This window comes from Manacus candei, unplaced genomic scaffold (assembly GCF_025592945.1).
Source record: "Manacus candei isolate 608988 ecotype Guabito, Panama unplaced genomic scaffold, ASM2559294v1 h1tg000008l, whole genome shotgun sequence".
NCBI classification, from domain to species: Eukaryota; Metazoa; Chordata; class Aves; order Passeriformes; family Pipridae; genus Manacus; species Manacus candei.
Genome location: NW_026138056.1, coordinates 23,156,576 through 23,180,513, shown reverse-complemented (window position 1 = coordinate 23,180,513; position 23,938 = coordinate 23,156,576). Strand labels below are relative to the sequence as shown.

Genomic DNA, 23,938 nt, shown 5'->3' with positions numbered 1-23,938 from the left:
CAGCTCTGAGGAGTATAAAATAAAAATTTGAAGGCAGCGAGATATTTTTATGTTTAGGACTTTTTTTTCAAACTGAAACTTGATTTAGAACACATATGACTTTCTGAGATACTTCATACGAAAGGCTTCATACACTCCCACATTTATCTAGGACGTATGAAAAGCTGTTCAAGTTTTGTGGAATATTTCAAAACATTTTTCGAAAGTGAAGGTTTCTGATGTCCTGTTCTATACTTGCTGCTTTTTTCCTTAGCATGGGAGATTTTTTCTTTTGTTAGTCTACATCTGCTTATTTTTAAGTAAAACTTCATGCATCTTTCCATGTTACAATCTAGAAGTAAGCAACGGTGTTGGAGAGAAATCAGACCTTTAAAATTCAAAAATTCCAAACTTCTTTATTTGTTTTTTTTACTGGCTGATACTCCTTTTTGGCTATGTCAAAATTATTTTACTCCCTTGTCAGGTGACTGAGTACCAGTAAGTGTATGTGCAGAAGTGTTTATGTAAATAGGTAAAAAGGAGAGGAAAAATTGAAGCTCATTGGATAATGACCTCCATTATCTAATTCCATTCATTGCATTCCAGCAGTCATCAGCAGTTGTTTAATATTGAAAACTGGTTTAGTTGCTGGCTTTATGAATTGTATAGAGGACTTAATGTGTCCGTATGGACTTTCTAAAATGTTATTAGCAGCTTCTAGAATTAAAATTAATTAGGATTTATAGCATACAAGGAAATATACTAATTTGTGTTCAGAGTGAAAGTGACTTTTGATGGACAGTAAAGGTCAAAGTTCATAATTTTTCATAATCTTTATGAGCAGCATAATGGTACTGTTTAAATATAACTAGTATGTATTTAAAAAAAACACTGATGAAGAGTCAATATACTAAATAGCTCTTATTATGGAACGGCAAATTACTGAGAGTAAAATTCCAATTACTTAGCTAAAAGAGCTTTTCAAGATAGTCTTCCTTTGCCAGGGTGTCAGATTTAACAAGCTGAACTAAATCCAGTGCATTAATCAGCTCTTCCAATTTATTACTTGCCTAAGAAGATTAGGGCAATTAATATGTGTTTAATTAGAGTCCCTTGCAGATCTGGTAAAATACATGCAGTCTGTAATTACTGACTTCTCACTCAATTTTAATTTTGGTAGTCTTAATTACCTGCACTTTTTGAAAATTTAATTATTCGTTGAAACCAGCAAAGTTTAAATTTATGATGTCTAACAAAAAAAAAGCAAAAACCTAGTGTTTCAGGTAGTGTTTGCTGAAATTTAAATAGTAGGGATATAGCATCACAATAATTTTATCATTTTTTGGTTGTGTGACATACTACTTTTTCTCCTTTGTGAGAAAGGAGGAATGGTTGGGGACAGACAGGGCAAAGGCCATATATTAATTAGCAAGTAGGCAAACTATGTATTTAAAGGGGTATCTGATGATGAAAGGGATGTTGCCATATAACTAGCTTCAAGATAATATTTTATGAGAAACTACAGCTAAAAAAAATTCTGTGAACTTTTCACATTTAATGCATTTATGCTATTAATTGGAACACCTAAATTCTGATCTGCAAAAGAGAAGGAAATAGCTTTTTGTAGACTGTAGAGATTTCATTTTTCTATACCTGAATCACTTAGTCATCTTGGTTTTGTCGTCCTTGGTATGTGGGTTCATTTTAACACATCAAAATTGAGAAATAGTTGAGATTGGGTAATGGGAAGCGTGATTTGGTTGCATGATTATTTTTGGACTGTACCATACTTGTGATTCTGCACTGAGAAGTTGTGTTTTTGGAGAAAAATATGGTTATCCTAGGTCTTAAGTATTCATGTCAGCAAGAGGTTCCAAGAACTTTGGTTTTAGAAATTATTTACAAATTGCAGTATCATCTGGAACAATAGTAATACACACATCTCTCTATATTTCACGTTAACTTTCCTGGCAGGCCTTTCCTTTCCTGTTATTTTCCTAAGCCTCCTTGTTTTACCCACTTTGTTACATTTTGTCTGTTATAAGGTAAGTGCATCTAGAAAATGACACCGCTGGCTGCTGGTGCATCTCCTCAGGCTGTGGGGCTCCCTTGTATTTATTTGTATTGTGTTGTAGCAATGTGCTTGTTAATAATAGATGGTTGTGGCAGGAGGACGCCTGCCGGCTGTTTTATTCAGCATTGTTAGGCAAAGTAGCTTAATGCCCCCCTGTCCCTTTGATACCCCTAGTTTCTTTGAAGACAATTTTTACTGTAATTTTCTAGATCTTACAAGTTTTGGACGTAGATTGTTTCTTGAAGTTATTTTTGAGAAAGCATCTTCTTTTCCCCCACCAAAAGAAAAAACACAAACAAACAAAAACCCCAAAGCAATGCAATATTAGGAAATGTAGGAGACATCAGTATGTCCTCTTTAAATATACCATGTTATTTGTTCCAAGTGACTGAAAACTTCTTTTGTCTGTCAGACAGCTTCCTGGTGTTTGAAGAGGTTCTCTCTAGGAAGGAGTGGAGGGACAGGAGAGAGGGTTCAATGCTGTGGGCTACTTTGGTCAGTTAGGCATGTAAAACTTCATGCTCTTTTTGTTCATGCATCATGGCAAACTCACAAGAGTTCAGACTTAATCATGGTTCAGCAGTTGGTTTTAATGTGTTCCGAGACCTTTTTTTGTGTATTAGTTGTATTTTGTCTATATCCTATAATGTATTTTTTAGTTTTATGAACAATATAGGAAGTCACGATCTCAACACAGAGGTGCAGGCACGGGTACAAATGGAAACAATAAACAAAACACAAAAAGCATTACCTAATGAAATGGTGTAAAATCCTAGTGTTGCAGTATCAGTGTTAACCTGGATTTAAGTCGAGGTCTAATAGGCTTTCTAGGAGAATCTTATGGTTGTTGTGAGGTAAGTAAATAGGGCTTAAAGGCTTGGAAAGATGGATGTCGTTTTTAAGAGTAGTCCAAGACTGGATTGTCTGCAATTCAAATGTAGCTAGTAATTTACATGTTGAAATACTACCGTGGGTTTATATTTTGCAGGTGTTAATAGAAATTAGCAGTCTTGTAAATAACTGTTCTAAAAGACTTATTATGAGAGGTACGATTTAGGATGTGCTTACTGGTTTTGTTTGTGCATGTAGAATTGGTCACTGAGAAAAATAAGAAAGCATGGTCAAATGTAGGGCACAGACACCTTCCAAGATGTACTTTTGTTTTAGGGGCAGGGGTGGGAAGGAGTTATTGGGGTTTTTTTTGCTTGTTTATCTCGGGACCTCTCTGTGATCAGAGACATTCCACAATCATCATTTCTACTTGCATGCAACTTACTTGCTTAGTGAGCTCTATATGATCAGTACTGTTTCTGTACTCAACAATTAGGTGTTTGTTAACCTCTAGTTTTGGATTTTTGTCTGTTTACATTATTATCTTTCTCTTTCTGTCATGTGTGTAATTCCTATTACAATGTTTTTCATTGCAGTCAGAAATGTAGTTCAGTTCTACTTTTTGCTTTCCAAGCTACTACTTTTACCTTAAAACTTCCCACTTGTCTGGCATCTGTATCAGGACTGTCAGTTGTGTGGCTTTTCATCATCCGACATCTGTATCAATTTAATCTGGGTACTGTGCATCCATAGACCTTTTAATATACCAGTTCAGTACAATACTAGTTCAATTAGTTCAGCCTTAAGTATGCTATTTCAGTGCATTTTCATGCTCCATGGAACAGCAGAACTTCTGTTACTGGTTTCTGTGCAGCACTTGCAGTTAATGCAGAGCTTTCTCTGACACTGCAGTGCCTGCATTTCAACAGTTTCTCTGGTCTCTTTACTTTGGTATATTTTTCATTTTCTTGGCATTTCAAAAATTTCAGGTAAAGTTGACAAACAGTGAGGTAACAAAGTAAGTAGTCATTAATGCAATGTTTTTATGTAGCATAAGATTTAGAGAGTACCTGCAAGTTCTTCAAAATCATGGACTTCAGCTGGTTTACAGTGACTGGCTTAAGAGTATGACAAGCAGTGCAAATAGTTACCTAAGCATCAAAGTGCCTAAGTTCTACAGTGGTGATTTATGTAAAATATTGAAAAGCCACTTTACCAAATCATAGGTTCCAAAAGTCACTTTACCAAATCATAGGTTGCTAAACCTGGAAAAGAATTTTCAGTACCTGTTACTGAGTGTATAGGCATTATTCCGGTGTTACTTTTCTGACAGACAGAGGGGCACAATCATAATTGCTTTGAGTGCTTTTCATTTAAATGAGGGAAAAATAATCAGTTGAGAAGTGAAAAATGAACTTATTGCTTTTTATTGTAGGCAAGAAACATTGTGATGAGTATTGCAGAATAAAAAAAGTGAAGAACTTTGAAACATTGAAAAAAGTGTGTTAAATATAAAATAAATTCAATAAAATTACATCTGTTTGAAAGTGTTTTGTGCTCAATGTCTTAGCCACTTTTTTCTTTATTTAGAAATTGACTGGAGTAGGGAGTTAAGTATTTTAGAAAGCAGTATAAGTTTAAGGCGTTTTTACTTCCTGTTTTTTCTGCAGGCCTTATATTAAAACACATAGAGAGCTCTGAGAAATGATTATAAAAATGAAGTGGTTTACAGAGTGAGACACAATGTTATGATATGTTAAAAATAATAGAATCTAAATTAGTATTTAAATAACTGCTGACTGTAGGGTAGGAAAAAAATACTATAATGCTGAACTTAGTGATTCAAGATGCACATGACATGGTATGCCAAAAAAGCAACTGTCTTTTCTTTTTATGGTGGGATTCTGTACTGAGGTGGAAGAGATTTAAGGGGATTGACAGAAGAGTCAGGATTAGTAATGGCAACACAGGATGCCTTTAACACTCAATAAACCTCATCATCAGCTGGTGTCAAACACATTTTAGGAATACAGTGACCTTCACTGGTTACTATTGAATTTACAAGAACAGTGCTTAGGTAGGTTCTTCCATATGCTGACTTTTGCTGACAGCTTACAAAAATTAGGGATTAAGAAGCATTGAAGTAAAAGTAGCAAGTTCTGTTGTGAATATTTAATATTAGTGCAGATGTGGATTGACTGTATTGTAGGCTGGAGCCATTTATTTATGAAAGGGAAGTTGATAAATAACACTGTGAAGTTCCTCATTTTTCCTTTCCAGTGTCATTGTGTCTGTATTTGGTTTACAGTGAGTTTATCCACAGATAATGTTTGTTCCTGTTTTTTTGACCTTCATGGTAAGAATCCCAATGAAATTGCAGATTCTTTTTCTAATAAACCATAAGTGTCTGGATTACCCTTCTATTTTTATTTTTTATTTTCTGAGTGCTGCTTGATCGATAAACATAGTAAGGTGCTGATGTATGATTAGAAGCTACGTAGTTTTACATGGGTATTAGAGGCAGTAAATGCTACAAAGGGAAATGCCTAAAAAAATTAATGATGAAACAGTCTTCATTAACAGTTTCTGAATGGAGTTGTTATTTCAGAAGAAAGTGAATTTTACTCTGGAACAACTAGTGCAAAGTGAATGTGTTATTCTGAATTACATGTATTTTTATCCAGGAATATGTTTTGATACTTCATTTTGCAGTACCTGCTACAGTATCTTTCAGCAAGATATCCATTGAATTTTGCATGTAGAAAGTCCTATCTAGTAACTTGGAACAAATTAAAATTGTTAGCACATTCTTTATTTATACAGTACATCATGAAGTTCCCACAATGTTTATTTTAAACCTTGGTATATGCTTTGAACTATTTTGCATGGGGCAGTCCCTTTAGCTAGAAGTGAAGCTACTAATACTGGCTTGCTTAAAAAATAAAATAACTGAGTCCTTTGCTTATAAATAAGTAGCTGAAGAGAAGGAAAACAAGATGTTGAAATAGTTACCTACTTCAAGTCTCTGCTCAGTAGATATTAACTATATTAGCAAATTAGTCAAATACAAAGCTTACCTATAGATATGCCTACATAGATTAAACCTGCATTTTTTTTTCTCTGGGGCAGGTTGGTGCTGTAGTTTGATTCTTATTATTCATACAGGTTTTGTTTAGGGAAACCCTTTTCTGTAAGTTTGGAAACTTTTTGTTTGTTTCTTTGTTTGTTTGTTTGTTTAACTTTCTCCAGTAAATTTCAGGGAAATAATCAGATGTAGCATACTTCTCAAAATTAAAATAAATGGTGGGGTTTTTTTTAAAAATATAAATGGATTTTCCAGATAGTTATATAATATAATCATGTATTGTTGTATTATGTACTTAATGCTGTTAGCATGTTGATAACACAAGAAAGTGATATTTAGCTTCCTTCAAGATATTTGTAAAATCCTTCAGTACCAAGCCTGATCTCAGCACTACTGATACTACTACCTGGTTGCTATAGCATTATTCCTGAGAAGGATTGGCTTTTTAATGGCAGCATCTTGAGTCTTTCACTGTAAAGGACCAGAGGCAGTTGTTACCCTTAAGAATTCTTATTTTTTTAACCCTGATGCAATTTGTTTAAGCCATATAATAAACATGATTTCTGCCATATACATCCATGAAATTATTACTGTTCACTAGCAGGCAAGATGTTAGAATTAGCTACTGTGAAATGCAGTATGGAGTTTGTGTCTGTTATGCAGACTCTTGTCTAGCAAATGCTACTATGAAGCCTTTTGAGTTTAGTTAAGTAACAGGCCCTGATTTTTTTTTTTTTTTTTTAATTTTTGTAGATGGAGAGTATGTCCATATGGTAGATACCAAGCTGTGGAAGATTAAAAGTTGATTTTCCATTTAGTGTATAAATAGCAAGAATTAAACAAAATTGGATGAATAGCTGGGTTAAGCATATGGCATATGTTCAAATTTGTTATCCTGTTCTTGAAAGTTCCTTTTCTTCTCATGATCAGAGGACAATAGAATGAATCAGGAAAATGTTCTAAGTATGATAATTACTCCATTTGCCAAATGTTTAAGATTGTATCACAGTCACTGATTTTACAGCAGTCAATGGGACTGTACTGTGATTTTACTCATATTTACAATTCATATTTAATATTTAGGCTTGCTGTTTTGTTTTCAGCAGTCTTCAGAACATCCCAGCATTTACATGGGGTTTCTGTACATTTTCAGGGTCAGTAACCATATGATGGAAATTGAGCTGTGAGTGGCACTGGGAATCCCATCCTCACTCCTAATTTCAGTGAGGTATATCTTGTTTAGTATAAAATCAAAGTTACAACATCAGGTTTCTTTGTGCCATTACGAACTTTTTAGTTTAGTGTCTCCTGGTCAAATTGTCACAGCCAATAGTGTGAGTAGAGTCCGGAAGACTGGCCAAGGGGCAAGGGTCTTGCAGTTCTAGAGAGCGTTCTAGGAAAATGTGCCTGACCTTGCCTTGTTACTGCGGTGTGACAGCCTTGGAACACAGAGTTGATACCACGGGATTGCAGTCACATGTAACAACTGCACTCAGGCTGTACATAGGTCCGTTGAGGAGTCCACCTGCTTGGTCTTGGGATTTGGAGTTCCATATGCTGCTGCTTATTCTGTCACTTAAAACTTACCCAGTCCTACAGGTTCTCTTGTTTCTCCTGTTTTACACGTATGAATTGTTTTTCCTGTTATTAACCTGCTACTATGCTTTGATAATGCTTGATATATTGTTGTTGGCCAACAGAAGAATCTTACTGCCTGTATGCTTTAGGATTTTGACTTCTTTCTTTTTGAAGAAAGCAGGTAATGATCATTTTTGTCAACTGCTCTATAATATTATCTGGTCTTTGTGTTTTGGGGCTGGAGGGAACTGATGTGTACTGTGAAGTGTGGCATGGTAATAGCACCATACCGGGTCTCTGAGAAGGTGTGCACTGAAGTAATGGGGCTCTTCAAGGTGTTTTCAAATGATGTACCCATTGCCTGGAATGAGTTGGGGAAGCAGCCATGCTTGTGAGTGATCCCACTGTATGATGGGATGCACTAAAAGCTCACAAGAAAGAGCAGCATTCTTGGAGGTAAGAAAGAATTTTGACCTGGCACTGGAGCAGAACAGCCAGAAAAACAGCTAGATCGGATAACTGTCTTGAAACAGATTGCTTTTTCTCTAATACCATGCTCTTTCTTTAGGCTTGTCATTCATGCTCAACATTTTTATCAAAACCATGTCAATCACTGTGTCTTACTTCTAAAATGAAGGATCAGTGGTTTCCTACCCCTTACAGAATGTAGCAACTCTTTGCAGCTTACTGCTCCCTTTAGTTGTTGCTGGAGACAATTCCTGTCTTTAAGTAGAGGAAGAATGGACTCCAAAAGAAATTAGTCACCTGGAAACAAATACATCAGTGGTGTTAATGCACAGTTGATTTAATATCCATTTGTTAGCCATTTACAACCATAATTAAATGATAACTCTCTACCATGTGTATGCTTCAAGTATTCTAATTCACGTGCATTTGCCCAACAATGTATTTAGATAGAATTGATGCCGATCCATGAAATTCTTACTTATGCTTTTTGTGTCATATGGGATACTACATTTATTGCAGCGAATGAAGTTCATTACGGAAATAAAATGATGGTTGAAAATATCACTACGTAGGATCCTAGGGAAAAATATTACAGAATCACAGAATATGCTGAGTTGGAAGGAACCCACAAGGATCATCGAGTCCAGCTCCTGACCCTGCACAGGACCATCCCCAGGAGTCACACCATGTGCCTGAGAGTATCATCCAAACGCTTCTTAAACTCTGTCAGGCCTGGTGCTGTGACCACTTCCCTGGGGAGCCTGTTCCAGTGCCCAACCACCCTCTGGGTGAAGAACCTTTGTTTTAATATCCAACCTAAACTTCCTCTGACACAACATCAGGCCATCCCTCAGGTCTTATAACTGGTCACCACCGAGAACAGATAAGAGCTTGTCCCTCCTCTTCCCCTCAGGAGAAAGTTGTAGACTGCTCTGCCATATAGAGCAGTATTCACATGTATGAGAAGGATTGGGATCAAGTGAAAATATCTGTTCCTATGTGATCATAAGTTTCCTCAAACTTTTTGGAAAGGCACTTAGATCATTCTATAAATGGAGTCTCTCAAAATAGTAGTTTAAGGAAAAATGATGCGTTTGGTCCTTTGTTACATTCATTGATTTAGGATTTTCCTGTGAAAGACTAAGCTAAATCTGAGTGTTGTTTTTACTTTTAATTTATAGTAGGTTAATTAGGATGGGGTTCAGCTGAGGTCTTGCCAATTATTGAAGCCTTAACTTAGATAATGAAGACATTTTTCTTCTTCAAACTCTTCATATTTGTTAGACTGTGTTGTGTAGTGGAATCTTTTTGAAGACCTGTGCTTTAACTTTCCATTACTATGTAAAATCCTGAAGCTGTCAATAGAAGAAGTTTTACCTGAATTGACTTTAAAAGGTTGAGATCTATACCACAGGCATTCTCCATGAATTGTAAGGCTATGTGTCATGTCCCCTCACTTATGGGGGCCATGCCTGCTGAAAATATATATAGTACAGATTCTTTGTATGTGAAAGTGTCTATTACATAAGTGGTGTACTACAAATGTACTATTCCTGTATATAATTTTTCTTGCTTGGATCTTAATGGAGTTCTGGGAGTGAGTTTTGTGACAGAAAGAGTCTACCTCTGGTTGCCCTCTTCTCACAGAGGTTTCTCAGCCTTTTGCAGGGGATAAGCTATAGCACTTCTCCATGTATCCTGAGAATCACAGAATATCCTGAGTTGGAAGGGACCCACAAAGATCACTGAGTCCAGCTCTTGGTCCTGCACAGGACAGACTGACAGGTCAACATTGAGTTGTAAGCGATGCCCCATTCTAGACCTAGAAGTTGAGAATGGTCTGTCTTTGGATCTCTTTATTCCTGGGCAACCCTGGGGAAAAAGATCCTTTGGCACAAGGCTGAGATTGGTCCCTAGATTACAAATTAAACTCTTGAACTACATCAGATTTGGTTAAGAGAGTAAAAATGTAAACTCCTGAGTAAGCTTGTCTACATTGACATTTTGATCTATGTTGTGAAATTACTTGAGGTTAAAGTGTTTCTTTGGTATGCCTTCGTGATCTCATTTTTGGCTTTATATTAAATTTATACTAAATTTACTCAATACAATTATTGTGCTAAGTAGGACAACAAAGAAATCATATATTTTGAGAGAGAAAACTGGGAGCAGTGTTTTCCTAAAATCAAATGTCATGTTTGAACCAGTGAATTATTGGGGTTTTGAGTTTTGTATTTAAAGTTTCTAAATTGTTATTATAAGGTATAATAATCTCAAATAGCTTTTCCTTCATGCTATAAGCTAAGGTGGAACAGGTTGCCCCATCCCTGAAGGTGTTCAAGGCCAGGTTGGATGGGGCTCTGAACTACCTGGTCCCTGCCCACAGCAGTGGGGTTGTAATGAGATGATCTTCAAGGTCTCCTTTCAACCCAAACCATTCTATAATGATTCTGTGAAGGTGAAAACATTTGGAATACCAGTTGACAAATTTTAATGACTTTGAGAACAAAGCCTCCCTTTTTGCATCTAGTCTTGCCTTTAGTTCATGTTGCCTTAAGATAAAACAATTTAGAACTGATCAGTGAACTGTAAGTCTAAATATGGGAGGAGGAAATTTCTGAAATCAGTCTGTCTAATTGTCAGATGCATTAAGAGTTATGTAAGCTGTCATGCAGAACTCTTTGGAAGACAATGTATAAGGAAAATAGTTGCCAGGAAAATTAAATAAATTTGTGCTTTACATAAAAGCCTATCTCTTAAAATACTCTTAATCTGAAAAATCAGATATCCATCAGTAGGTAAAAATGGATGTGCTCCCTGTACATTGCTCTATGAATTTACTGAATGACTTCTTGTTATGTGCTCACAGACTCACAGAGATGTTGAAGTTGGAAAGGACCTCTTGAGGTCATCTGGTCCAACTCCTCTACTCAGATAGTCACCTAAACCCCATTGCCCAAAACCATGTTCAGGCAGCTTTTGAATATCTCCAAGAGTGGAGACTCTACAACCTGTCTGGACAGCTTCTGTCAGTGCTTAGTCACCTTCACTTTTCAGTGGAAAAAGTGTTTTCTGATTTTTCAGTTTGTGCCACTGCCTTTTATCCTGGTACTGGGCACCACTGAAAAGAGCCTGACTCTGTCCTCTTTGCACCTTCTGTTCAGGTAGTTATATACATTAATAAGACACCCCCCCCCCGAGTCTTCTCTAGGCTGAACAATCCCAGCCCAGCTCTCACCCCTCTCTCATCATCCCCTTAATTATATTCTTGACCCTTTGTTGGACTCTGCAGCACATTCATATATCTTGTGTACTGGGGAGCCCAGACCTGGACACAGCACTCCAGATGAGGCCTCACCAGTGCTAAAAGGGGCAGGATCACCTCCCTCCACCTGCTGGCAGCACTCTTCCTAGTGCAGCCCAGGATACCAGTAGCCTTCTTTGCTGCTAGGGCATGTTGTTGGCTAATGGTGGACTTCATGTCCACCAGGGCCCCCAGGTTCTTTGCAAAGCTGCTTTCCACATGGTCATCCTGAGATTATACCTGACTTGAGCTGGTGCCTGGGGCTGTTCCTCCCCAGATGCAGGACTTTGCACTTTCCCTTGTTGGACTTGATGAGGTTCCTGTCAGCCCATTTTTCCAGTCTGTTGCACCTCTGGCACAACCATCTAGCATATCAGCCCCTCCTTCCTGTTTTGTTTCATCTGCAGACTTGCTAAGGGTCCATTCTGCCCTATTGTTGAGATTGTTAATGAAGATATTGAACAGAATTGGACCTGGTGTTGACCCATGATGTACACTGCTAGATATTGACCTCCATCTGGATTTCATGGCCTTGATTACCACCTTCTGGGTCTGGCTATCTAGACAGTTTTCAGTCCACTTTGCAATCTGCAATTCTTCATCAGCTTTTCTGTGAGGATTGTGTAGGACACTATGTCAAAAGACAATATCCATTTGCTGTCCCATCCCAATGAAGCCAGTCACTTCATTGTGAAGGCTCTCAGGGTGATCACATGACTTCCTCTTTGTGAATCCAGGCTCACCCTTCCTGGTTGCTTTCTTGTCCTTTATGTACTTGGAAGAAAGGGTTTCCAGATTTGTTTCATCACCTTCCTAGGGGTGCAAAGATTATCAAAAGCCTTGAAATTTCATGGATGGGTAATTACTTTGTCATCTTATTGTGGGTACTGGACAAATTGAACAAGTACATCCAAAAGCAGAATCACTGTGGAACTGAGACTTTTGGAATTAAATGATGCAAATCTTGTTTCGATAGAATCTGGGATGTAATTGAGTCTTGGGTAAAGAAAAATTCCCTTTTTTATTTGAAAACCTCCTGTCTCAAGGTTATAAAGTCAGTAGAAACACTCTAATGAAAGCTGTTACAGTATGTTTGTTACTGTTTGGCTAATGTGTCTTTAGAGTGCAATGTGTGCCACTAAGGAAATTCATTTGTAATAGTTTCTGTGCTTGTGCACAGGATCTGCTGTACTTTGAGCAGGGTTATGTTTGCATCTGTTTCCTCTGGTACAGTCGTGTATCTGTAATATACATGTATGTGCATATGTTTATTTTAAAAAGGATGCATAGTTGCTTTAGAAAGGATAAGGTGATCTTTTACACCCCCCCCATATATGTATATTTATAAATATATTTGTATTGTCCTTCTCTAAAAGGGGAAAATCCACTATATTAGTCCTTCTCAGACTTTGTGCTTCTTCTAAAGGGAGAAACTAAGTTTCTGTGTTACCTTTGCATTGTATGCAGCAATGCTAGGAAGATTGTTGGGCCCTTCAATATTATCATGTATGGTACTCTGTGTATACTTAAGTCACATACTGGTTGTACAGCCATAATGCTACATGCTGCTTATGCATTCTTTCCAAGCATTCATATTCAACCTACATCACATACATCTTTGGAGTTGTAATCAGTAGGTTTTTGGGTCCTTTAAGTTTAGCTAAAACTTTAAAAAATGTCTTGTTATGTTAATAAAACCCCTGCAGTACTTGGACCATGTTTACAAAGTTATTTTTAATTGTGAAGCAAATGAGAACTGTTTCTTGTATCCTCTTCTGACAGATACAGCACATGTCACTTGGATTCTGTGTTCATATTACTTTTACAGCCAGCCTTGGGTGAACATGATGGAAGGACAGGCAGCAATCTAGGATGACAGGAATTCAAGAAGACAGTGAAAACTAAAGGGTTGGGTCTCTGACAGGCATCTTCTGAATGTTGCTGAAGTAATGTAAGATGTTACCGCCTCTGAAAGAGATGGTAACCAACTCTTGCCAGCTTTGCTCTAACTAGATACTGCCATTTCCCTAGCAGGGCAGGAGAACACTAACCACAGAATCACAGAACAGCCCAGGTTGGAAAGGACCTCAAAAGATCATCTAGGAAAGGGAACCTAGGTGAGACTCTCTCATGCCCTGTCCAATTGTATCCTGAAAACCTCCAGTGGTGGGAACTCTGCCATGTCCCTGGTGAGGTTATTCCAGTGATTGATTGTTCTCAAACAATCTCTAATTGCATATTGACTTTATAGGACATACCTGCACATTCAGGGGTGAATAAAGTGCTATACTGGAGTGAGAATGAGAGCGGGAGAAAGATATGCAAGAGCTCCCTTGTGCTGCTCTGATGATGGCAGGAGGCTGGCTCAGACAGCTCTGGGCAGTAGTATCTGAAACTCCTGATGAACAGGTGCTGGAATGACCCATGTCCGTGCTCTCTTCTTTTAAAGTTGCTTTTTTTTCTTATTTTGGGCAACAAAACCACAGCCTATGTGTTATCCTTGTATTTTTTTAAAAAACTTCCACTGTTCTATGGTTTAATTTTACATGTAGTTTCATTGCATTTATCTTTTTATTACCAATAATTACCAATATAGTGTATAAAGAAACAGAGTCAGCATTGAATGTCACCGTGGTTTTGCAATAGAGAGGGTTTATTATACTTACTTCTAGACAGAATTTTTTTTTTTCCTTAAAGGTGATAGAATTATCATAGAATATGAACGCCTATGGGACCTGTAGGGGTTGTCTAGTCCAGCCCCTCTGCAATGAGCAGGGATGTCTTCAAGTCAGTCGGAGCTCTGTCCAGTGTCCTTGAACATTTCCAGGGATGAGGCAACGACCACCTCTATGGACAACCTGTTCCAGTGTTTCACTGCCATCATAAAAGAATTCCTTTTGTCTAGTCTGATGTTACGCTTTCTATTCTTTTTATAGCTGTTGTATAAATTGCTTTAATGAAAAGAATAAGGGGTTGATGCAAAACTTGTATTCACTCATTTCACCAGTGCACTAAAACTTGTTGAAGGCTTTGTCAGGAATTTTGAGGGTCTTTGTTTTCAAGTGAGTTGCCAAAAATGTAGTATTTTATTTCCGCGGAATAAAACCAGTGTATACCTTTATTGGGGATTGTTTTGTGATCTGATATTCTTACAGGACATCCATTGCTCTTACCCTTGTAGTGTAGTGTCTGAGGTTCTTGCTGCATTTTATTACACAGTCAGTTCCTTATTACAGATTCTCTTTATATAAAAAGATTAAAGCCTTGCATTTGGGCTTTTTTTTAATGTATAGTGGTAACTAGAGTTATCATCTGTAACTTCGTGGGAGGTAACAGTAATCCTCTGTTTGGAAAAATACAGGAAGTGAGTAGCTTGTTTAAGAGAGTGTGTGTGTACACAGAACATTGACCTGTATAGACTTTTTTTAGGAAGATTTTAGAATAACTGTATCAAATAAGAACAAATTTACATTTGTGTTTTCAAATGAACGGGTTGTTTCAACAGTACAATTAATGTAAGGTCATTAGTTTTCCAAGAACTGTGCCAACTAATGTCAGGAGAACAAAACATGTATGAAAATCGCTGTTGATTTTTTACTTTTAGGCATTTAAATATCTTATATTTGCTGACCTGTTGACAGCTTTAAACTCTCTTTTGTGTAGGTATGTGTATATATGTATGTATATATATATATACAATGGCAAATATCAAGTATACTTTATTTCCCATTTGTCTTTCTGCTTTTTTTAAAATCTGTGATGCAACAGTGCAATTGTGTTCAGGCAAAAACCCCTTAGCAACAGCATAGTGGGTGCAGTAGATGGGGTAATGACTTTTTCAACAGGGTGCTTAGTGAGCTGAATTTAAACTTACCAAAAAATAAAAGTACTCTATTGTAAATCACTTGATATGGACAGGATTGTTGTTGAAAGAATTTGCCAAAACTAACAGGTGGGTTAATTTCTTAGTATCTTGATAAGATGTCATTTTTTGCAGAAGCTAATTTATTACTACTTCAAGACATCAGCTTGCATGGCTTTATCATCTGTTCTATTACTTTCTCTAATGAATTATGGAAGGATGAAGTTGAAATATTTGTGAGTTCTCAACACTTGTTTCTGTGAAGTAACATAAGCATTTTTTTCAGTGTAGGAAAGCAGAACGTAAGCATGTATTTAAATTTGAACATATGCTGAAATTCTTTTCTTTTTTTAGGTCTTGGTTGTTTTGCTTATTACCACTTTTTTCCTTTTTTTTTTCTTTTTTTTTTCCCCTTGGAATGCTAGTAATGCACTGAATTATCACAGGAACCTATATTTTCCTCTCCAAATGGGTGCTGTTCAAAACAAGGTGCAGAGGAAAAAAAAAAAAGGCTAGCTGAGACCCCCAGAAGCCAAGAACTCCTAACATGATTGCTTCAGTGTTCTCTCTTGTCCATATGGTAGGATGGAAAATGTGTTTAATGTCTGGTAATTAAGGAAGTCAAATGGAAAAAAATAAATCTAAAGGTACTTGTTACTTACTTAGTGTTTGCTAAACAAAGCAGCAAAGCTGTCATTCATCATTTTAAAATTAATTGCAACTTGATGTGGTAATAATTTTGTTCTGCCCAAAGCTTTAAATCACTGGCATAATTAAAACAGGGCTGAATTTGGACAACAGATTTATATTAGTACCTTATTAAAACTAGTTTTAATTAATCATAAGAATTTAATATATGTTCAGCCTATTATCTACATTTTTTTCTACCTAAAAAAATGCTATCCTATAGTTCATACCATAAATTTTAATCTAATCAAAAATAACCTTTGGATTCTTCAAGAAAATTTGTGTTTCTGCTGTGTTGATGCCTGGTAAATTTGGAGAAGAAAACTTTTGGAAAGATTACAGTTCTACAGAGGAATTATTTTTATAATGTAACAAGGAAAGTGGGAAACAAAATGTGTCAGAAGGCAATTGGGAAATTTTTGTTTTAAAAAAAATAAAATAAAGCTCAACACAAAGTAACCACAATGCAGTGACCATCTACTGCCATGTTTGGTTTCTAGTTGTCAAACTGGTGTAAACTGTACTCATGTTGAGAACAGAGTTGTTTATAATGGTCTTGGAATTAACAGATCGACATAAAAGTCGGAGTATGGGAAAGAAAATAGTTCTACCTTAATTTCTGCTCTCCTCTCTTAACATTTTTGCTAATCTTGACCGTAGCATAGGGAGTATTCCACTTACAAGGATGTAATCAACAGCTGTCTGGAGTTCTAATGTAAAAATACTTAAAAATCTTAACCCCCCTTTTTTTTTTTTTTTTTTTTTTTTAAGGACCACTACACCAGGAGAGACTAAACTTTTAGCTTCCGAAGTCTATGATATCCTTCAGTCTTCCAACATGTCAGACATGGACAATGTGAACGAGATGAATTATCGTCGTCGGAAAGCACAGTTTTTCCTTGGCAGCACAAATAAGCGTGCCAAGACAGTGGTTTTGCATATAGATGGCCTTGATGATTCGGTAAGGAAAGCTTGCAGAGGTCATGTAAATAAGGCATGCTGGACTGAGATGTGTTTTGCCCACAGAAATGAGGTACTTGGGCTACTTGTGTGGCATCATCAGTTGTCAGCAATTTCTGTGGATCGTGTTTTGAATCACGAGATACATATAAAATCTTGCATAAATTGAGCTTACTCAGAATATCTAAAGATGTTCTAAGGCAATTTTCTTGATTTTTTTTTTAATTAATCTAAAAAATGTATTCTGTTTCTACCTCTCCTAATTTTCTTTCCTTTTTCAAGAAAGAATGGAATAAACAAGGTGCCTTCAGCGTTTTCACTTACAGGTATCTTGTGGCTGTTTCAGTGAGTTAATCTAAAAAAAGTTTCCTTTTAGTTATCAGAGATTTTAGACACTGTGTGGGGTTTTTTGTTGCTCTTAATTTAGAAATGCTGTATTTTTTTTTGAGTTGGTTTTGATACATCTTTTCATTGTCCGTGAGATCTTTTCTACAGTAGTGACCAGAATGGCATTTGAGTTAATGAGGTCTCACTGAGTCTTTATGTAATGTCAGAATAACTTCTACGGATTTATCTACCATACCCCTGTAGATAACACCCCAGGGCCATGTTTGCCTTTTTACGGCTGCCAAACAGCATGTAGGCTGCTTAAGCATGTTATCCACAAGTGCCCTCCGGACTCTGTATCTTTCAGTTTTGTACCCATTTTAAATGATCAAACCTGATCCTTTGCTTTGTTGCTTTACATTTTGCCAAGTAAGCGTGTCCACAGGCCCAGTTTATCAACAGCATCCCCACTGTACTGTTTTCATAAGACCACAGCTAATTCCTTTAGAAATAACATGCTGCTCTAGCTCACTTTATACAAAGTAAATATTTTTTACAGTTTTGTCCTTCCAGCACTTGCTCTATCTAGAAAGGCAGTGCTTTGTCAACACCATTGGCTTTTGTGCTCTGTGAAGTTTTTTTAATTCAGTTCCATCAGTTGTTAGTTTAAAGCTTGTAGTTGATTTGTTTGTTCACAGGTATCTCCAAGCAAGAAATTTCAACCATTTCTACTTTGTGAGTTTAGATATTTTGCCTGTAGTCTGATTATATCTTAAAAGTGTTTCTTTGTGTTCTTTGACAAGTGCAGCTTAGCAAGATTTGTGGAATTTTCTCTCTTCGATACTGATGCAGAGGTATTGAGAAAAAGCATAGGGTATTTAGATACTCATCTGCAGAGAAAAAAACTGCAGGTAGACCAGCATATTTTCTAGCTTGTTATTAAAGAAAAATCTGGCTCTGTACTGGCTGAGATGGCTAGTGTACAAATGTTAGTGATACTCCAGGTGCTCACCCAGCAGTTAAACTTCCCTTTAATGCTACTTTAAATGTCACAATAATGTAGGACTGGGAGGATGATGAACAATGTGAGCAACAAAAGCAGCTTACTTTCATTGAATAGGTTGTTCTTGACTTAACTAGCAAAGAATATTAAGTGGCATGTATGAACGTTAAAAGGCGTAGTGAGCAAACAGGGCTTTAGACGTGGTGTTCTCAGTCATTTACATTTGTAACAAAAAGCTGCTGTTAGGAGTGATTGCAGATCCTACAAGTGCTTGTGGATTTCAAAACCTCAAATAGTAGATATTGATTGTTTTAGGAAGATAGAGGAAAGGTCATTTAGCATGTTGTCAGGTGTTTTTATTTTAAGATCTAATTATCAAATTTGGTGATAATTACTAAAAATGTTAAAAAAAGGAAAAAAACCCAAGGCAATAATTCAGCAGTTTGTGGCATGCCCTTCAGTCAGTTTTCTAGTCTGTGCATCTTAGTAGTGTTTGTTAGGGTATGGTAATCAGGCTTTGGTGTGCAAGAAAATAACCTACATTTTGCCTGTCCTACCTTGTGCCCATGCTTCAGGAATACCATGCAGAAAGATGTCTACCTGTGTATTGCTGGGGTTTATAGCTACCTGCCATAGTTAAATGTCTTTTGCAAAGTATGTCTGTGCAGCAAGGCTTGACAGCTGCCAGCTTTTTAAGGAGTTCATATGAACCTTAGTAAGTTTTGTCTTTAAGAAATGTGTGAGAAATAAAATCTCAGATTCATTATATGATGGGAGCAAACAGCGCTGTGGTGTCCAAGACAAGTCTATGTGACTCAGGAGGCCTGTCACACTCAAAGCAGGCACAATATTCTGTATTTATTCTCAGCTAATTCATGCATATTCATTATACATAGGCATAAACAGTATACATTGTTTTGTCAGGAATTCAACAGATGTTTTTCTTAGTCAAGGTTATCTACACACAAGCATAAATATTATATATTGTTAGGTCAGACATTCAACAGATGTTTTTCTTAGACAGTTATAAATTCTTAAGAAAGGTGTTACCATCTAGTTAACTAAACAGAGTCTCCTCACTATAAATTTCATACAAGGTAAAAGGGAGGTAACTTGTTTTATGTCTTTATAGGGGCCCAATTAAGTTTTACGATTTGTTTTTTTTCTTTCCCTAGGTTATACTGACCTTACTCTGTTTTCTTTTTAATTAGCATGAATCACTCTGTTTGGTTATCACAAAGTGGTTCACCAGTAATCTGGTCACTGAAAGCCTCATTTGAAATTAAACTGAGGTGCCTATGACTTACCTGGGATCTTAAAGTAAAAAGCCAGATTCTGTCACAGAATTGCCATACACTCATGTAAGCATAAATTATTTGTTTAGGCTAAGGAAGCTGTGAATGTTTGGCTTCTTGTGTCCAGAAGTAGTTTCACCTTTCACTCGTGTGAGGCAGCCTGACATCTTTGCATCAAATATTTTCTTTGTATAGAAAAGGTAGCCTACCTGACAAAGTTATGTTTTGTAAAACACAAAAATGTTAATTATTTCACTACATAAACTTTCACAAATGAATTATTTCAATATACATGCTAAACTGCTAAAAAACCCCCAAACCGCTTCAGTAGGTTCTTCCAGAGATTAAAAGAATTTAATTTGCGTGTTATGCATGGAGCCTTCCTAACTGCTGACCAGTGATTATTTCATAACTAATGCAAATATACTTTGAAATAAAAAATTATATAAAACTTTGCAGAAACTGGCAGTGAAAGTTAAATACATGATTATTTTAAACCTGTGTAAAGGTTGTCAGTTTATTTCTGGTACAGTGTATCTTTTATAGCCCCTTATGTGCTAGCAGTCTCTCCAGTATTTTAATTGTTTTTGTTACAACCATCTTGTGCAAATATTAAAAGGAAAAATAGAACGTTCTAAGGTATTGTAACAGTTGCAACTAGTACAGGTCAGTGTAATGTTACAGCACAGGCATCACTTGCTTTAAACATTCTGTGAGTTATCAACCAAATATTTTCCCTTTGAAATAAGAATTAAGTTAATGCTGTGCCATGATGTCTGTGAGCTGCCACAGATGAAGCAGCTGATAAATACAACAGCTGCTTTGATGCATTCAGTCAGTATGGAGCCAAGGTGCCTGATAAATAGCAACTTAAACACTAACTACTCATCAATGAGCACTTCAGTCAATCAGAACTTAACCAGAGGGGACTGTTTAGCTGATCATACAGAGAAAAACATTCTTTGCTTTTCAGCACTTTTCTCTAATTATTTACAGTTGATTCCATCCTTCTTTGACTTCTAAAGTGTAAGCATTTTTTTTTTTTGGGTGGCAAGAGAGTCTAACATTTGTGCACTAAAATGTAAGTCTTTGTTTTTCTGTTACAAAAATGTGGTTCTGTAACCATGTGCCTTGAGACATACAGGAATACCTTAACAAATAATTGTGAGCATTTTCACTTGGTGTATTACAAAAGGACTTCAGTTGTGGGATTATTTGTTTTTCAGTCTCGACGGAATCTTTGTGAAGAAGCCTTGTTGAAAATTAAAGGTGTTATTAGTTTTACCTTTCAAATGGCTGTTCAAAGGTGTGTGGTCCGAATCCGCTCAGACTTAAAAGCAGAGGTAAGTGCTTGGTAATCCTCCAGATCCTCACATTATTGCATTCTGTCACACTGAACTCTTGGTTTTTTTCTGTATACTTGTAGGCATTGGCAACGGCCATAGCATCAACCAAAGTTATGAAGGCACAGCAAGTTGTGAAAAGTGAAAGTGGTGAGGAGGTAGGACATGTATCTTTCTAAATACCGACTGTTATAGCTTGGCTGTGTCTTTAGTGTCAGCACCTCTGTCCCTGTAACATCTGGTGGTAGTGCAACACATACAGTCCAAAGAGAATAAAGGGTATCCTATGTCAGGGCGTGAATAGTAGAAGAGTTTTACAGAAGGACAAAAATACTTTCCTTAATGGTATGAAAAGGGTCACAATGAACCTGGGTTTTTTTGGTTGGAGTTGCTGATGTGATTCACAACTACAGTAAAAGGGCTATGTCTTTATTTATTTGATACTTTTTTCTCCATATTAAGCCAAAGCTTTTCTTGTGTATCTTCTAAGCATATTAGGTTCCCTTTATATTCCTGATGTATAGGGCGATGGGGAGGAGTGTCACAATGTGCATGTCTGTCATCCTGAACATGTATCTGTTATAACTTTGATTCATTCTTTTAAGTTACAACATCTGACATAATTTTAATCTGTGTTGTGTTTTGTCAGATGCTAGTTCCGTTCCAAGATACTCCAGTGGAAGTAGAGCAGAACACAGATCTACCTGAATATTTACCAGAAGATGAAAGCCCTACTAAGGAGCAGGACAAAGCAGTGTCTCGTGTTGGGTCACACCCAGAAGGTGCAGCAAGCTGGCTCAGCACAGCAGCAAACTTTCTATCAAGATCTTTCTACTGGTGACTTGTATTTGGTGTTAAAAGACTGTGTGAATGAACAACAGGGGGGCCAGTTTTCCATTGGTGTGGTGAACTGCCAAGTGCAATTTGCAATAAATCATCACGAAAATTTTAGATTAAGTAAATGTATGCTGCATTTTACATTTTATTGGACGTTTAGCCTGATAGGGCAGGGGTCAAAGGACAGAGGCCTCCAATCAAGTTGTTCTTCCATTTGTTTTTCATGTAGATTTTATTGCATCACTTTTTAAAAATGGGTCCACTGTTATATACCAAATGTTTATGCTATACGTGTAGAGCTTTAAGTTTGACTTCACATGAAACACGTGGTAGGGAGAATCCATTCAACTCAAGTCTCAGGGCCTCTGTGAAAGAAAATTCTTAATAGCTCTAGTTGTACATTAAATAAAATGCCCTCTTTGTTTCTGCATCCCTTTGGATTAACATTATTTTGTTTAATTTTCTAGATTTTGACTCTAGAGAAAAATACAGTCTGCCACTTTTTTTGCCTTTATTTTTGCCAGCCATGTGCACAGTGTGAGCACGATGTTCCCCTCTTGCTGTTAAACTAGAATCACTACAGACTTGAAATGTATAACCCTTTTATGTATACTGAATTTTTTCCCAGCCTGCCCTTAACTGTTGGAGTGCTTAAGATAAGAAAAAAGGGATTGAATAAACACAAATATGTATACATACATTGTACAGTAAATAAACTAGAACATATTTGTAATGATGAGTGTGACTGACTGATATATATATATATATATAAAAAGCTAATAAGTACCACTGACTGCTGTTTAGGCTAGCTGGGAAGACTAGCAGAAAAAGCTGTGGTCTAATGCAGTGATGACCCATTGCAGCCCTGCCTGCAGAGAATAGAGGAATGTAGACTGTACTTGGTTAAGAAATGGTGTTTACTGTTAGGAAATATTTAATGGTAACTAAAACTTTAAACTTGAAGTATAAAGCAGGACAGAATGCCTCTTGCCACAGTGCCACACTCATAAATTTTGACTTTAACTCTGGGTTTTTTTCCCCTAACAAATCTGATATGCAATTACTATTCTCTTCTAATGTCTTTGATGAGTGTCCCATGAAAGTACATCAGCGTGGCTTAAAAACATATGCAAACAATTGGCTTTGCCCTGTAACTTACAGACAGTATAAGTTTAGCGATGTCTTAGTAATTTCTGTGAGCAGAAGTGATAATAAAAGCAGAACTTCTGTAGGTAGAGAATAATAAATATCTGAGCTGTTAGTAAACACTGTGCGTGAGAGGATTCAAAACACAGTGCTTGAAAACTGCAGTGCCACTGCTTTGTTGCACCAGAGAAATACAGCTGAGGACTTCAAAACGTTATAAACCTCATTATACAATGCTTTTCTGTGGTAATGTATTTGCTATAATAGGAGTTATATTTACCACTTGGAGACTCAGAAAAGAAATTTAATGCATCAAAGTTATTCCCTGTGCCTGTGCACAAGGAATAAATAAAAAAAAATCACAGGCTGTCGTATCATAATACTACAGAAATGCTGAGGATACGATAATGTAAAATAATAATGCAGGTCAGAGTTCACCCACCCAGGTTAATTGTCATTCTAGGAAAAAAACAAAACAAAATAAAAGCTTGTTGGCAGACTAGATGTCTCATGTTTTTTAATATATATAGTTTATTTTTGATTCAGGTTTACACGCACAGATTGAACATACAGGCTTTTCAGGGCATGTATTGCTTTAAATATGTAATACTACTCATTGCTGTCTAGAATGTTACAGTACCAAATGTATTTGAAAAGTCCTCTGTTCTATAGCCATGAATGCAGAGTTTTGGTTTTCTGCATTAACATCTGTTTGCATTTGCATTACTGCACATCTATTTACTAAAAGACTACACCCTTTGGATATTAATGGTTCAATACCAGTAGGTACTACAGTTTGTTTGTGCATTTGGTCTGTAGGTGTGCTTTTATGACAGTATTGCAGCTCTTGTAGAACAGTTTAAGGCATCTGTAAAAGTTTTTGAAATACATTGTAAAATAATAAAGGATAATATAACTAAACAAGACATGACTGGTGCCTTTTTAAATGTTCTGACATTCTTTTAAGCTTATTGTGGTATTAGAAGTATATGTTTTTCATCTTTAACAGAGAGGAATGTAAATGTCTAGTCCTAGTGAGTCCTTTGCTGCATATCACAGCTGGGCTTCTGTGTATGTCTAAACATGCTTCCATTTCAACAAAGGTTTTTTAAAAAGTAGGTAAACAAAAGCTACTTGAGGATATTGTCTCAAATTCATT

General features: G+C 36.5%; 1 protein-coding gene across 4 annotated transcripts in view; it reads left to right on the top strand.

Annotated features, from left to right (window-relative positions):
• The window catches only part of ARMC1 (armadillo repeat containing 1), a 34,078-nt gene extending 10,375 nt beyond the window's left edge, over nucleotides 1–23,703 (top strand). For 3 of the 4 annotated variants that reach the window (XM_051771290.1, XM_051771301.1, XM_051771309.1), the window contains exons 4-7: nucleotides 16,640–16,829; nucleotides 20,680–20,796; nucleotides 20,880–20,954; nucleotides 21,446–23,703. In XM_051771290.1, the coding sequence (XP_051627250.1) occupies nucleotides 16,640–16,829; nucleotides 20,680–20,796; nucleotides 20,880–20,954; nucleotides 21,446–21,637 (574 nt within the window). In that variant the 3' untranslated portion in view covers nucleotides 21,638–23,703. The remainder of the gene's footprint in view (nucleotides 1–16,639; nucleotides 16,830–20,679; nucleotides 20,797–20,879; nucleotides 20,955–21,445) is intronic. The other variant, XM_051771320.1, reaches the window with a different exon arrangement.
• Nucleotides 23,704–23,938: the final 235 nt, after the last annotated feature.